The 14,154-nt window shown below is 31.6% G+C and overlaps 1 protein-coding gene across 8 annotated transcripts; it reads right to left on the minus strand.

The window, feature by feature from the left end:
• Positions 1 to 1,202: 1,202 nt before the first annotated feature.
• Positions 1,203 to 11,354, minus strand: LOC114287215 (kinesin-like protein KIN-7L). 8 transcript variants are annotated; one of them, XM_082905820.1, is made up of 10 exons: positions 10,649 to 11,354; positions 10,214 to 10,374; positions 9,899 to 9,956; positions 9,725 to 9,804; positions 9,569 to 9,589; positions 8,880 to 8,982; positions 8,690 to 8,770; positions 7,578 to 7,731; positions 5,504 to 6,455; positions 1,203 to 5,121 (listed from the first exon to the last, which is right to left on the minus strand). In XM_082905820.1, the coding sequence occupies exons 4-8, from the start codon at positions 9,739 to 9,741 to the stop codon at positions 7,651 to 7,653; spliced, it is 303 nt and encodes a 100-aa protein (XP_082761946.1). In that variant the 5' UTR covers positions 9,742 to 9,804; positions 9,899 to 9,956; positions 10,214 to 10,374; positions 10,649 to 11,354; the 3' UTR covers positions 1,203 to 5,121; positions 5,504 to 6,455; positions 7,578 to 7,650. The 8 variants fall into 8 exon arrangements, with proteins under 8 accessions (XP_082761946.1, XP_028086299.2, XP_028086296.2 ...); XM_028230498.2 differs by having other exon boundaries at positions 5,504 to 6,449; positions 9,569 to 9,610; XM_028230495.2 differs by having other exon boundaries at positions 6,358 to 6,455; positions 9,569 to 9,610; positions 10,649 to 11,352.
• Positions 11,355 to 14,154: the final 2,800 nt, after the last annotated feature.

Genomic DNA, 14,154 nt, shown 5'->3' on the forward strand with positions numbered 1-14,154 from the left:
ATCAGATGTTAACTTGGCGATCTCTTCATCAATACATCTTTTCAAAGCCATGGTTGGACTTATACGATCACCAGCAAGCACTTTCAAAGAAAAAGAGTCCATTGGTAGCAAGCAGCAAGGAAGAGGCAAGGAAGAGGGAGTTAACAGAGGAAAAAGGTTTGTGTTTTGAGCGAGCGAGTGATTTCAGAGCACAAAATAAAAAGGGTTTTGAAAAAAACCTTTGTGTCCAAAAGATATATCGCGTTCGTTAAGTACTAAAAGTACAAATACGAAGAGTTTCCTTCAATATTGATACTTTTGGAGGGAAAAACATATTCCAGATGTTGAAGCTAGCTTCGAAGTATAATATTTGGCTTCGAAACCAGATTTTGGCGCCAAAGTCAAATAATAAACGGCTTCGAAACTAAAAAGCCAGCTTCGAAGTACATTTCATACCTATGGATGTAAGAATGCTCAAATATTTGTTTACTTCGAAGGGATTAAAGACTTGTTTTAGGTTTCTCAATGAAAGTAATGTCCTTCAAAGCAAAACTTGAGATCCCTTAAGGATGGGAATTGTTGTTTGAAATATCAAAACCATTAATTGGTTTATATATACTTAAGAAAGATTCTCTTTCTAGACTAAAAACAGCATGGACTGTTCTTCAAAGCAAAAAATGGTCAACTTAAAATGGTTAATCATACTAACCATGACCACATGTTGGTTATGATTAAAACAAGCTTTAAGGGGTAAGATTGTTAAATTTGAAGCACTAATTCTAAATGAAAATCAGCAAAAAATTGTTAACTATATTCCATAAATTGAAAAGGTTCATTGTTGATTCTTTTAGTGTTTCATTTAAAACGATCAAGTCCAAATTCGAAGGATAAGATTGTTCAGTTCGAAGCCCTGAATTTGCTTTAAAGACAAATAGGGACAAGATCAAACAATACCAAACAAAGAAAAGGTCCTGGTGGTATTAAAGCAAAAGCAATTACATCGAATGGCCCTATTTGGGTACAAACTCAAGCTCATAAAAATATGGAATGGAATAAATAACAAGATCATGAAATTTAGTCCAACTATGATCAATGAATTTCTGTTCTTTCTTTATTCTATCCTCTATTTTTTCTAACATTGGCTGCATGAGTTGATGTGCTCTCACTTCATTAAAAAGCTCTTCAGCCTTTATTTCGAATGTTGTTTCTCTCAATCCTTGTTCCACTTCGTCTATATCCAAGTCATCCCAGTACACAGAATCTTTATTCTTGAAATCATCGAATTCTTCAATGAAGTTCTCTGTTTCGTACTGGGCATGAACTCGAAGGGATGAGAGTTGGTCTAAAGATTGTGTGGTGGCCATAGAGGTCCGATGCCAGTGGAGAAGCAATGGAAGTTGGTCCAAAAACATGTGAAGCTCTGCTTGGGCGAGGGGATTGAGGACATGACCCCGAGTCAGAATATCACAAGCCCATCGAAGGTTCTTGAGAGGGACTTCGTCCTCAAGAACATTGAAGGGAAAGTGAGAGAAAGCTGCGAGCAGAAATTGAGCTTGCTTCCGCTCAGCTGGATTAGGGGAAGATGGAGGCTTGTAAGGTGGAAAGATCTTATCTGCGAAGAGGGCAAGCCTCAGTCTCTCTGTCCAGCAAGGATTTGGCAGAAGGGAAGGTGTGGATGCTTCTATTCTAGGAGATGGAGCAAGGGCAAAAGGAACAAGGGCATTAATATAATCGAGCCAGTCAGAAGAACAAATCTTCGTCTTCTGGGCTAAGAATGATAAATTGTACCCTTGTGCCTCTTCTAGGCGTCGGGCGGTGTGCACTATCTTTGTAGGCATGGAGGATGTATACCATGCCACAAGCAGATTCTCCTTAAAACTGCGTCGATGATCAATGGGCACGTAGGGATAGACCACCGAGCTTCGCGCAAAAGAAGGGAACTCTAAAGGGTCAGTAAACTCGACAAAGTGATGGTTGATTCGTTCCCTCAAATCATAGGCCTCAGGTTTTGACCAGCTTGTCCAGTCAGAAGCCCCAGGAGAGGAAGAAATTGCAGCCTTATCCCATGCAGAGGATTGTGAAGAAGAACTTCCCATGTCCATATTTGCGACTTTCTGAATCAAAGGATTGAGAGCAGTTTGTTCGTAGTCCAAGGGTGAGTCAGAAGAAATACTTCCCATGTCCATATTTGTAAGTTTCTAAATCGAAGGATTAAGGGCAATATGTTCGAAGTCCAAGGGTTGATAATTTGCAAAGGCATCCATGACCTGAATATAGAAAGGGGGGTAAAGGTGGCTAATTAATGCATGGAGGTTCTTTCAAGGAAGAACAGCATCATCATATGACTCTTCGTGTGCTCGATCAATGGAAGGGAAAATTGATTCGGCCATAAAAAAATGTATCAGTCTGTTCGAATACTAAGGTAATGGGGGTGTTCAAAAGATTGAATGAGAGTTTAATCCAGATGATGAATGACAGTTGCATTTCTGGGAGAATGCAAAACCCATGCACGTTTTAAGACGTGGGAAAAAGACCTTGATTCACTAATATCACCAAGTATTGGGTATATTAGTGCGTGGGGTAATGTTGGTTACATATTTTGTACAAGCCAATTACAATTCGACCCGTGGCAAAATAAAGATAATACAGGAAGACTATTCAAGTCTTCGATCCTGATCGTATACGTGGCAGTTAGTATTGGTTATTACGAGATCTGAGTAACAGTGGATCAACAAAGAGATGCAAGGTGATGTGGCTTCAACAGTTACTCACATTTCAAATTCAAATTTAGGAGGGAAGCCTAACTGCAAGTAATGGCGTAATGGAGCTAATCTTGAGGCAGCATGATCAGCGATCATGGAGGAGCAGTTCGACGGTTAGAAATGCAGTTCGATTGTCATCCTTAAGCAGTATAAATAGCAGAGAAGGCCCCAGAAAAAGCCCCCAGACTTAGATCCAAAAAACCAGTCTTATTCTACTTATTTTCCTTTCCAGTTTTACATTTTCAGTCTTATATTTCCTGTTCTTTACATTCCTGTACTTTAAATTCCTACACTGCACTTCGTTCATAGGAGTAGTTTCAGGTAGTAGATTGTCGCTGTAAACCTCTACGAGACTGAGTTTGGATCATTGTAAGTTTTTCATTTTAATGAGATGCTTCAATTGTTCTTCATTTAATTGTTATCTTGTTTAATTCTCGTAAATCAAGCCACCAGTAAAAGTCCTTTTCAATGAGGCTGAAAGAACTAAAATACAATCGTCTGATAATTGGTTAACAATTAATTCTCTGTAAGGACTAATTGATCCTTGCTGGCACGCTCGCAATTACAAAAATAACCTTCGAAAGCCAAAAAGCCAACAATATGTAAATATAACATTTTATAAATACATAATATATGTGTTGTTCATCAATTTTAATACTAACTATCATGTTGACAATGCATTAATGTTGATGGAAGACCCACAACAATTTAGATTTTAATTATACTTTTGTTTTATTTATTCAGTGAATTCTAAACAAATGTAATAAATTCTTATTTTTATTACTTTAATTATGCAATGTCAACATTTTCTTTTAAAATTACGTATATTTTATGCTAACAATTTAAAATATATTTGACATAATCATGAATAGTTTTTTTAAATTCAATCCCCGTGCATAGCACAAGTGACATAATAGTAATTATAATTTGCATGTAACATTTTGTCTTATTAGCTTTTTAGCCTATTTTTTCTTTTTATAACTATTTTAACCCAAATAGTATATGCCAAGCATTGCCATGGAAAGAAAAGAAATTAAAAAGAAAAATTAAATGAAATAGAAACTTTTCTTTCCCTTTTCCTCCTCAAATTCAAGATTGATTCAAACACACTGTAAGTGATTTATGGTGGAGAATATAAACAGTACCCACTGCTGGAAAATCCATTTTCAAACGTCGCTAAAAGTACTAAAAACGTCGCTAATTCTTTTTGTGACGTTTAGTACCAAACGCTCATGACGCGGCCGTCGCTATAACTTTATGACGTTTGGAAAACGTCGTTATATTAGTATAGGCGGCGTTTTTAAAAATGCCGCAAAATGTCCTACTAACTGGACTATGACGTCACTATGACATTTAGCGACGTTTTTGAAAACGCCGTCATAAAAATTTATGCATTTTAAAAATTTAGCCGTTGGGATGGGATATAGTGACGTTTTTTAAACGCCGTCGTAGCCTTTTTTTAAAAATTTTAAATTTTGTTAATTTTATATGGTTGAACAAAAAAAATACCTGTCAAACAATTATTAAGAACTAATAATTGATGTTTATTAAAATAATTAAACGAAGCTTGAAAACAAAATTAAAAATAAGAAACAATGCATTGCATACCTAAGAATAGCAACAATTCAGACTTTAAATACATCAATTAAAATCAAAATGGTCAAGAAGTGTAATTTGCCCAAAAAAAATTAAAAAGGAATAGAAAGCACACTAATATGGATTGATCTAATACCCAGTACAGAATTTTAGGGTTTTTATTTTTATTTTTTATACCTAACATCGCTCAATCTAAAATGAAGATAGATCACACATAAAACAATGATGGGTTGTCTGCGGTTGACAAGTCAATTGGCCATTAGTGGTGTGGTTCAGTTGCTATTTTCCCGCTAACCCACCAACTCCATGCCGAAAAAGAGCACAAACACATTGCTCAGTTGGAAAATGTAATGACTTAATTTTTCTCAAATTATCACAACAAAGAAAGCAACGTAATAATATGAACACAAGCAAAATTAAAAGAAAATCTATTATATGTCGGGGCATAATACAATTCAGCCAATTCAATTAAACAAAATGAAAGAAGCAACTGTCAAAAACTTTGATATGGGAAATGACTATTGATTTGTCATCTTCACCTTCAAAAATTGAATCATATATCTGAAACACACCTCAGCTGCCCAATCTCCCCGGTGAGATTGATTGACCCTATCATCTATTTTAGCTGAAGTGAGAATGTGTTTCAACCAATAATAATATGAAACACAGACAGGGCAATTCACCGTCTTTTTCTTTTTTTAATGACAATACAGTTTGATCACTGAATCAGCACCCACAGTGAATAACCATGGTTGCCTAGGGTGGAACTTGCAGTCCATTACTCCTATAAAAGGCAAAATGAATTAGAGAAGCCACCAAAAATATTATTAACCCAGATATTAGTAAGTTACACTCTGGACATTTATATTCAGAGATTTCAGTATCTATATTCACAAGGGCGCATTCTATGTTGCATGTCATATTATTATTTCCACACAAATAGTGTACCTTTTGCGAGTAAAATCAATAGTAGAAGGTGCCAAAAGCAAGGACCTGGGTTATCAGTAAGGAGAGGCTAGTTCGATCCCAGCCAGCCCTACCACATCGCAATGAACCAAAAACAAAACTGGCAATACATAACTACTATTTTTGTAACTGAGAATCGATTAGAATACAATCATGCAATGAGTCAACAGTAAAGCTCTGCCGGGAGCTTAACAACCTGCCTCCCACGAGGTCAACTTTTTTTGTCAAGTATAATTAGGCCAACTTAAGAGAGGAATCAGGGTTGGACAAGGAGCAAGCCAGCCCACTACTCCCATCAAATCAAGATTCCACAGAGAGAACCATCTCCGAAATACATCAAAACTAGAACTAGACTTGGCAGCATGCATATAATAGAAAGCACACTAATATGGATTAGAATAAAAATGTCATGCGTCGAGCCTACCACATCACATCGATAAACAAATGTTACTTCGGCGGATTTTTTCATAATTCAGGCAGCAATACTTATATCACATATCAATAAAAATAGCAACGTAGGTGTCATTTCAGAATGCAGCATAACATAAAAGGAAAGTATTTTCCCCTCTCTGTAGACAGTGAGGCCAAATGAAGCCCAAGCTTACTCATATAAATTCCAAGGCACAAATAGAAAAAATGCACAAAATTTAGTTATTGGGCCCTAGCAGTGTTGAATGGGATACAAAGCACAAAATACAAAGAACACACATCACACCTTGACCTACAAGTAAAATTTATTAAGATTCCTCACTATTTTCAATTTTCAAGAGCGGGGTATGACTTCTTATTAACCAAAACTACCATCTTGCATTACATATATTAATCTCTATATGTCCAATGTGCTCAATAGTTTTTAAACCAAGCTACAAAAATGGGAAAAGAGGTATCTGAGAAATTCCTAGTTGGGATACAGGAAAATATGAAACTTTGGAGAGGGAGAGAGAGGAAATGTTGGCCAAATTAGGTGATGCCCAATCTGTATCAAAATGAAATACAAGAATACAAGACCAACCGTATGCATTAAAACAAACTACAAAATTATCAAAAGCATTACCTTAATGAGGGAAAGAGCACTATAGCCATTTTAGGATCAAGAAAGCAAAAGGGACTCTGAAAAAAATTTCTCAAATCTTCTCTCATCAAATCCTGCAACTTCAGACATAGAAAGTTGAACAAAAGTCAGCACTTGAATTGTCAACTACACTTCTCAAGGTTTAAAGTTGATTGAAAGAATGGATATCATTTACCAATGTGTTGCAGCAACCCTTTTTTTTATATTTTTCATAATTTTTTTTATTTGGGCCAAACCACTATTGGGCTAGAATCCTAACCACTATTAGGCTAAGCCTTCTTGGTTCTAATTGGGCCAAACCACTATTGGGCTAGAATCCTAACAAATTGATTTTTAATTTCAGGCCCAAAAAGAAAAAAAAAATCTCATGTGTTTGGTTTCAGTTTTTTAAAAATTGAATTTCTTTTATTTTTCATAATTTTTTTTTATTTTTAGTGAATATTTTTTAAAATTTGAGCAATTTTTCTACATTTTTAGATATACCTTATTTAGATGTATCTAAATAATAAATTATTTGTGAAAAAATATTTTCAAAAATTAATAAATACATAAAAATATGAAAAATATACTAAATTTTTATTTTTATTTTTTTGTATTTTTGGTATTTAGAGAATTTTTTAAAGATTTTTTTTCACAAATATTATACTTTCTAAGTGTATTTATATTAGGTGTGTCTAAAAGTTAAAAAAATTACTTAAACTATTAATAAAATTCAATAAAAACAAAAGAATATGAAAAATAAAAAAGTAGAATTTTTTGAAAAGTAAATTTTGAAAAATGGAAACAAACAGAGTTTATGCTAAGCAAAAGGTTACCAATACAATGGGAAGCAAAGATTGCATTTGGAATAATCATACAGGAGTGACTTGTTATCACTCTATTGAGGAAGGATAATTAGGCCTCTCCAGTTCACTGATAAAGTGATAATAAAGGCTTTAATTATTTATTTTACAACAAATAAGAAACGTAATCAAGCATTCACTAAGAGAGAAAACCAATGGAAAAATGGCTGCTTTTGCCCAGGTAAGTAGTTAGGATAAATAAAGCCTAATTGATCAAAAGTAAACTGATATCTATGAACTTTTTCTTAGTATATTACATACTCATCTATTCTGATGAAAGTGAACAGGATAAGAGGATAAAGATGGTTTATTAAACAGCATCAATAAACATTTTAAAGACATTGCACTGTAAAAGTTTACCTGGCTAGACTTTTTATCGAAATTCGAAACGGTGGCAAGACTATTAAGATTGTCAATTTTCATTTGTTGTTCCCTAATGCATTGATCTCGTGCTTTGTGTGATTTCCTCTATCTCTAGTTTTTGTCGCTTCAGTAAGGCAGCATCTGTCAAAATCTACAAACAAAAAGAAACAAAAAAAAAAAATCAACTCCAATTAGCCATACTATTAGATTTGAAAGGAGCAAGGAATCAACTTTAACATAATAATTATTACTTTAGATAATATGCTTAATCATTATTTAAAAACTATTTGCAAACAAAATGATGTCAAATCCAGAGGGACCAGTTAAGTTAAAACACGATAATTTACACAATCAAGGCAAGCTCTCAATGAACAAATCCATAAATGTTTAACTTTTTGGCTTTCAAAAATCTATGTAACCAACTTGGTGATTAAACTGCAAATACACAAGGAAGTGGTGCTATAATGCAATGTATGATATAAGTAAGATCCTTTAATTTATAAACATTGGAAAATGTTCCATACTTAATATTTTCAAAGTCATTTTAGTTTGATGCCACCCACGTTAACATTTTTGACATTCTAGTTTAGCCCATTTGAACTAGTTCAAGTGTAAAGTTCCTAGTTTTTTTTTTTTTAACAAATCATTATTTTACAATGACCAAAACCATAAATGAAGTCAATATTGAAACTGGAAACTTAAGAAAGAGGTAACCATCCAACCAACTGTAAGCTACTTTTCAATTGGATACAGCATGAATCATGTAAACCATCACATTTAGGTTTTCTGTTTGGCTCAACTCATTTAAAATTTATGAACTTCCCCATGATAAATTACAAACCATTGGAAAGAAATCAATATACAAAAAAATTTAAGAATATTCAACATGCCCTCATCTCAAAAATAAAAAATTCTAGGAACACTTCAGACACTAACTTCTATTGAATCCATATTATATATTACCTTTTATAGCTAGATTCTACTAAAAAGTATGTCAGGGACAAACAATATGGCAGCTACAGTAACAAAAGTATACGTTGAAGTAAAATGTTGTAATCTTACTAAGTTGGAAAAGAATTAAGTGTTATTAAACCAAATAACTAACAAACCTCATTCACTTGAACACAATTTGTTATTCTCTTGGCTCTGCTAGCAAACTGGAGGGTTCCTTTCGTTTCCTCTATGTGAATCTGGATGAAGTAGCCATATTAAAACCATACTATAATGTTAAACTTGATGTAAGATATATATATATATATATACACACACATATAACTCGATAACATATTAATAACCTACCTCTTTTGGTGCTAAAGTGCAAATTATAGAAGTTTTGGCATTGCCACCAAGAGCAGGTTGAAGTATGCGAGTGAGATTACTATCCCGATAAGGAATGTGTCCCCTGCATTTATATTTTGATTCATTTAGACAGTTGTTTTATGAGATGGATTATTAACTTAAGGAGGCAAATACCTTTGCTTTGCACCATCACTTAGTTTGTTAATCACATTGCCAAGAATCATTAATCACATCTCTTAGTAAATGCTTGATTACTATAAGTTTGCTTCGCTTCTTCAAGCTCCACCCCTTACTAACTAATCTGACAAACTTAAACTCTCAAAACCTGACCCTCCATACGATTAGTGGAAATTTCTAGGAAAATAATAAATTAAATTTCAACTCTTAACTCCTACAATTCATGTTCTTTTTGTTTCAACAAGCAAAAAAACTCCATGATTTAAAAAATAATAATAAAATAATTTCAAATCAGCCAAAACTTGTTGGCTGCTAGAATCTTGGCTATTTGGGAGCCAAAATCGTGAGAAACCTAACATCATATTTTAATAAGTTTCCTTTCCTATATTTCCTTCTAACAAAGCAGTGCAATAATTTAAATTCAACCCTAGTTTCTTTACATCAACATTTTCTCAGCAACCAAACAAAGACTGCATAAGTATAAAAATGCTCTCAAAAGATAGGACTCTCACCATAGGATGCCCCTGTGTAGTCTTGAGAAGAGAAAGTCGAAGCTGAGATATTAAGCCATGAAATGAAATGAAATCCAGAACAAACAAATAAATTAAATCCAGTGAACAGACCAAAACATGAACAGACCAAAACATGAAATGAAATGAAATCCAGACCTTGTTGAAATGCTCATATTGCCTGTTGCCAAGGCCAAACACTACGCACGAAAGATTAAGCCATTTCTCTCTCCTTTACCCTATAGGCAGTCATATAACACGCCATGAAACCCAAATCTCACTTGGTAAAAGAACCATAGTAACAATAAAAATTAGAAATTAATCAAAATTTACATCTGAAAACCATTTATAGAACCTTGCAGAATTGTCAGTTGGCTCACCATCTCCATGTCTATACCACAACAAACAAATAAATTAAATACAATGTTATATACCAACAATACACGAGTGTGTATATATGTATGTATGTGATGTGAAGTAAAAACTCACGTAGCTAAAAAGAAAAATGCCTAAATAATATAATGAACTGGAGAAAGAATCAGATTGGAAGAGTTATTGAAATCTTCCAATAACAAGATAGCTTAGCTTAAGTTCATCTTCCTAAATAATTATCCAAAAATCAGATTGGAAGAGTTATTGAAATCTTACATTTTGGGATGATGAAGCCACTAAATAATAAGACAAACAATACAAACAAACTACCAGCTGTTGTAGAAGCAACCGCAGTGCAGAAGACAGATGCCACAAAACGAAACATGGATGTAGCTGCTAAGTGTAGAGCTAAAAATAGAATGCACTGGAGAAAGAACCTAAGATACAAGGCAATGATAGAAATTAATTCAAAATTCCTATTCAGTTTCAGAAGGGTGTGTTTGTGTATGGTGTGAATGTTTATTTGAAAGTACCAGTAAAGCTTCTGGTTGCTAAATGACTAATCTGAGTAGTTGATTTAAATATTGGTAAAACAGTGACAACTTGTTCAAATCAAAGACATATTTGGAGAAAAACAAAATATATATATATATATATATATATATATATATAACGAAGAATAAAATGCAAGCGTTGTCAAGTGACACTAACCTCCCAGCCTCAGGACTGTATCCAACGAGATGTTCAAATTAGAGCTGAAAACAATGAAATAGGAACCTTCAGAATGGTGGCTGGGATTGCATATGCCCAAGCTGGATAAAAGTACAAATCTCTCTGTTTGTAGAAAACTGCAAGTCTTCCAACAGTCAGGGACAACTCCGGAAATCCATCAAAAAAAAAAGTTCATGTAACCAATCTCTACACTTCATCGGCACCTACAGAGAAATCAAACACCGATTAACACTTGTTAATGAAAAACAAAATAAAAACGACTTGCTTGAAACTTTGTTAATCAGCAGATTTAACAAAATGCGAGAGAGAGATCAGATCAGATCGAGTTCGGATTTTGATCAGATTAGATCAACTTTCTTGTTCGATTTCGGATCTACAATCTGCGAGACAGATCGAGTTCGAGTTCGATGAAGAAAAGCTAGAGCAAGAACCGATCTAACAAAATGCAAGAGAGATCAAATCAGATCGAGTTTGGATTTCGATCAAATTAGATCGCCTTTCTTGTTCGATTTCGGATATGTGATTTGTGAGAGAGACAGAGACAGAGACAGAGAGAGAGACAGAGAGAGAGAGAGAGAGATGAAGAACAGCTAGAGTGAGAAAGATCGAATTCGAGTCCGATGAAGAACAACTACAGTGAGTGAGAGATCGATATTAAGAGAGAAGAGCAGCTCATGAGAGATTTTGTTACCTATGGTAATTCGAATGGGTTAAGTGTCTGCTAAGTAAAACAGGTTTGGCTCATTGAGACCATTAACAGGGCACCACGCCTTGAAAACGTGTTGGCTATTGAGATATAGCACGGCGTTTTGTAAAACGTCTTTGATTCAAGCGCCATTATAGGCAACTTTTCTTGTAGTGACCTAAGGTCAACTTAAGAATTTAAATTACTGAGAAAGAGAATATAATTTAATTGATAAGAAAAAAATTAAGCAAAATGAACTGATGAAGGTAAAAATAATAAAGTATTGAAAAACATTATAGTATATATATATATATATATATATTATATAAGTAAAAGAAGATTTTCGTGATGAGTATTGTGAGAGCTCCAAAACCTCACAATAAATTTTGGACATTTTGAATTAAAAAATGAATTTAAAAAGTGATATAGGCCAATTCATTAAAATTATAGATTTGAAAATATTAATAATTCCATAATTTATAGTTTTCAAAAGGAAAGATAAAACAATATGTATTTTATATCTTTTCAACTTAATTCTCTCCTACTGATTTTTATTTTCTTTAAAAAAAATAAAATTTGCTTCTTACTATATTACTATATTATTCATACCATATATAACTACTCTCAAATTTTTAAAATTCATGATAAAAATTTAGAACCTTCAAAATATTTTGATTTAATTACACACATTTAATTTCTTTTGTACACTTTTTTTTCTTGTTTGATTTGCTTAGTACACTCAAATGTGCTAATATTTATGCCTAAATTGTAAATTTTTTAATATATGTGATGAGTGTGACAAGAAATTAAGTGTGTATGATTGTAAGCACCCTTCCTATTAGCCACATTCATTGATTTTTTTTTTTCAAAAAAAAATCTATGTCTCATCAATTCAATTATTTAATTAATGAATTTTCACACTACTAAAAGACATTTTTTTGGTGTTTTTTATAATGATAACTTCATTTCACAAATAATTAATTATTTTTAAATTATTAAAACATTTTACGTGAAAATTTGCATTAAATAAAAATTTAATAAAATTTAAATTGAAAATTATGGTTTGTTTTGGGACTTCGTTTCTTTGATCAAGTTCTATACTAAATGTAATTTAATATTAGATATATTTTAAGAATAAATATATAACTTCTTAATTGAAGTATTAGAATATTAATAAATATGCCAAATACATATTCATATTTTTTTAATTTTGTTTATAAAAAAAAATTTACAATATTTTTATCATTTTAAAAAATAAATAAATGGGCAATGTGATGGTTGGGATGAACCAAAACGGTTACCTAAAAATTAGATTGATGTATAACATAAAAATCAACCAAATCCAGTGTCTAAACTATTTTTAATATTTGATCCAGTATTAGCTCATACCCATCGTAACTTAACAAATTATTAAACATAAGTTTAAATTGATTATTATTAATTATTTTCACTAATTATCTAATCAATTTTTAAACCGAGCCCAAGGTAAAACTAGAACAAGCTCTATATTTTAGATTGACCCATTATTATATAAATTTTTTATACATGATATGCTTAATTATTTTTGTAAGAATTTTTAATATAAATATATAATTTTTTTGCAAAAAATAAATAAAATATGCCAAAAATATACATACTTTTTCTTATTTTTGTTATAAAAATAATCATAATATATTTACTGATTTAAAAAAAAAAAAAGTGTGGGTTAGGTGATCGTGAAATACGTATGAATGAAAATAATTTTTCAAGAATTTAATTGTTGGCATAAAAATTGATCTTAGTCTAACTTCTAAACTACTTTTAATGTTTAATACCAATACTATCTCTCAAATTAGTTCATAATATTCAAAACCTTAGAAATTATAATATAATTTAGACATAAAATTTAAATTAATTATTACCAACTATTTCTATTAATTGATCGATCAAAATTTTAAATCAGTTCCAAAGTATCATCACAACAATGCTCATTTTTAGGTTAACCTTGAATAATATTTTCATACATAAATACACTAACTATTCATGTAATAATTTTAAATATAAATACAAAATTCTATCAAAGTTTTAATTTTTGTAATAATTATGCATAAACATGTACATATTTATTATTTTATTATAAAAAATACTAACATATATTTATTCACCAATTTAATAAATAAATGAGTTAAGTGGTTCATACTTAGGCATAAACTAAGACAATTCTCTAATGGTTAGGTCATGGCCAAATTAAATGAATGTTGAGTCAATTAAATTATGTTGCTTGTGTCTAGCACAACTATAAATTCTCAAGCCAACTCTTATATATTTTATTATAAAAATATTAACATATATTTATTCATCAATTTAATAAATAAATGAGTTAAGTGGTTCATACTTAGGAGATTAAGATAATTCTCTAATAATTAAGTTATTGTCAAGTTGAGATAAATGTTAAGTCAATTAGATTATCTCAGTGTTTAGCACAATTATAAATCCTTAATAATTTTAATATAAATATAAAATTTTATCAAAATTTTAATTTTTTTTATAATAATTATGTATAAACATGTACTTATTTATTATTTGGAGAAATTATATTAATTGTCCCTATAGTTTGAGACTTGTATTACTTTAGTTCCTGACTTTTTATTTGTGACACATTTGACTCTAAATTTTGAATCTTGTTCCAAATAAGGACAATTGAAGATACCATTACTCAATTTCAAGGGCAAAGTCATCAGTTTGATCAAATATAAACTAATTTGACAAAAATAAATGTCAAAAAAATATTTTTAAATTTTTAAAAATTATTTCTACCCAC

The sequence above is a fragment of the Camellia sinensis genome, chromosome 14 (assembly GCF_055761805.1).
Source record: "Camellia sinensis isolate YWXY chromosome 14, ASM5576180v1, whole genome shotgun sequence".
Lineage (NCBI taxonomy): Eukaryota > Viridiplantae > Streptophyta > Magnoliopsida > Ericales > Theaceae > Camellia > Camellia sinensis.

What these genes read in the sequence shown, in the direction of transcription:
- LOC114287215 (XM_028230498.2), bottom strand. An exon ending in GCACTTTAGCACCAAAAGAG is followed by an intron (nt 8,771 to 8,879) that starts GTAGGTTATTAA and finishes TACTTCATCCAG; the next exon opens with ATTCACATAGAGGAAACGAA. An exon ending in ATTGTGTTCAAGTGAATGAG is followed by an intron (nt 7,732 to 8,689) that starts GTTTGTTAGTTA and finishes TTTTGTTTGTAG; the next exon opens with ATTTTGACAGATGCTGCCTT.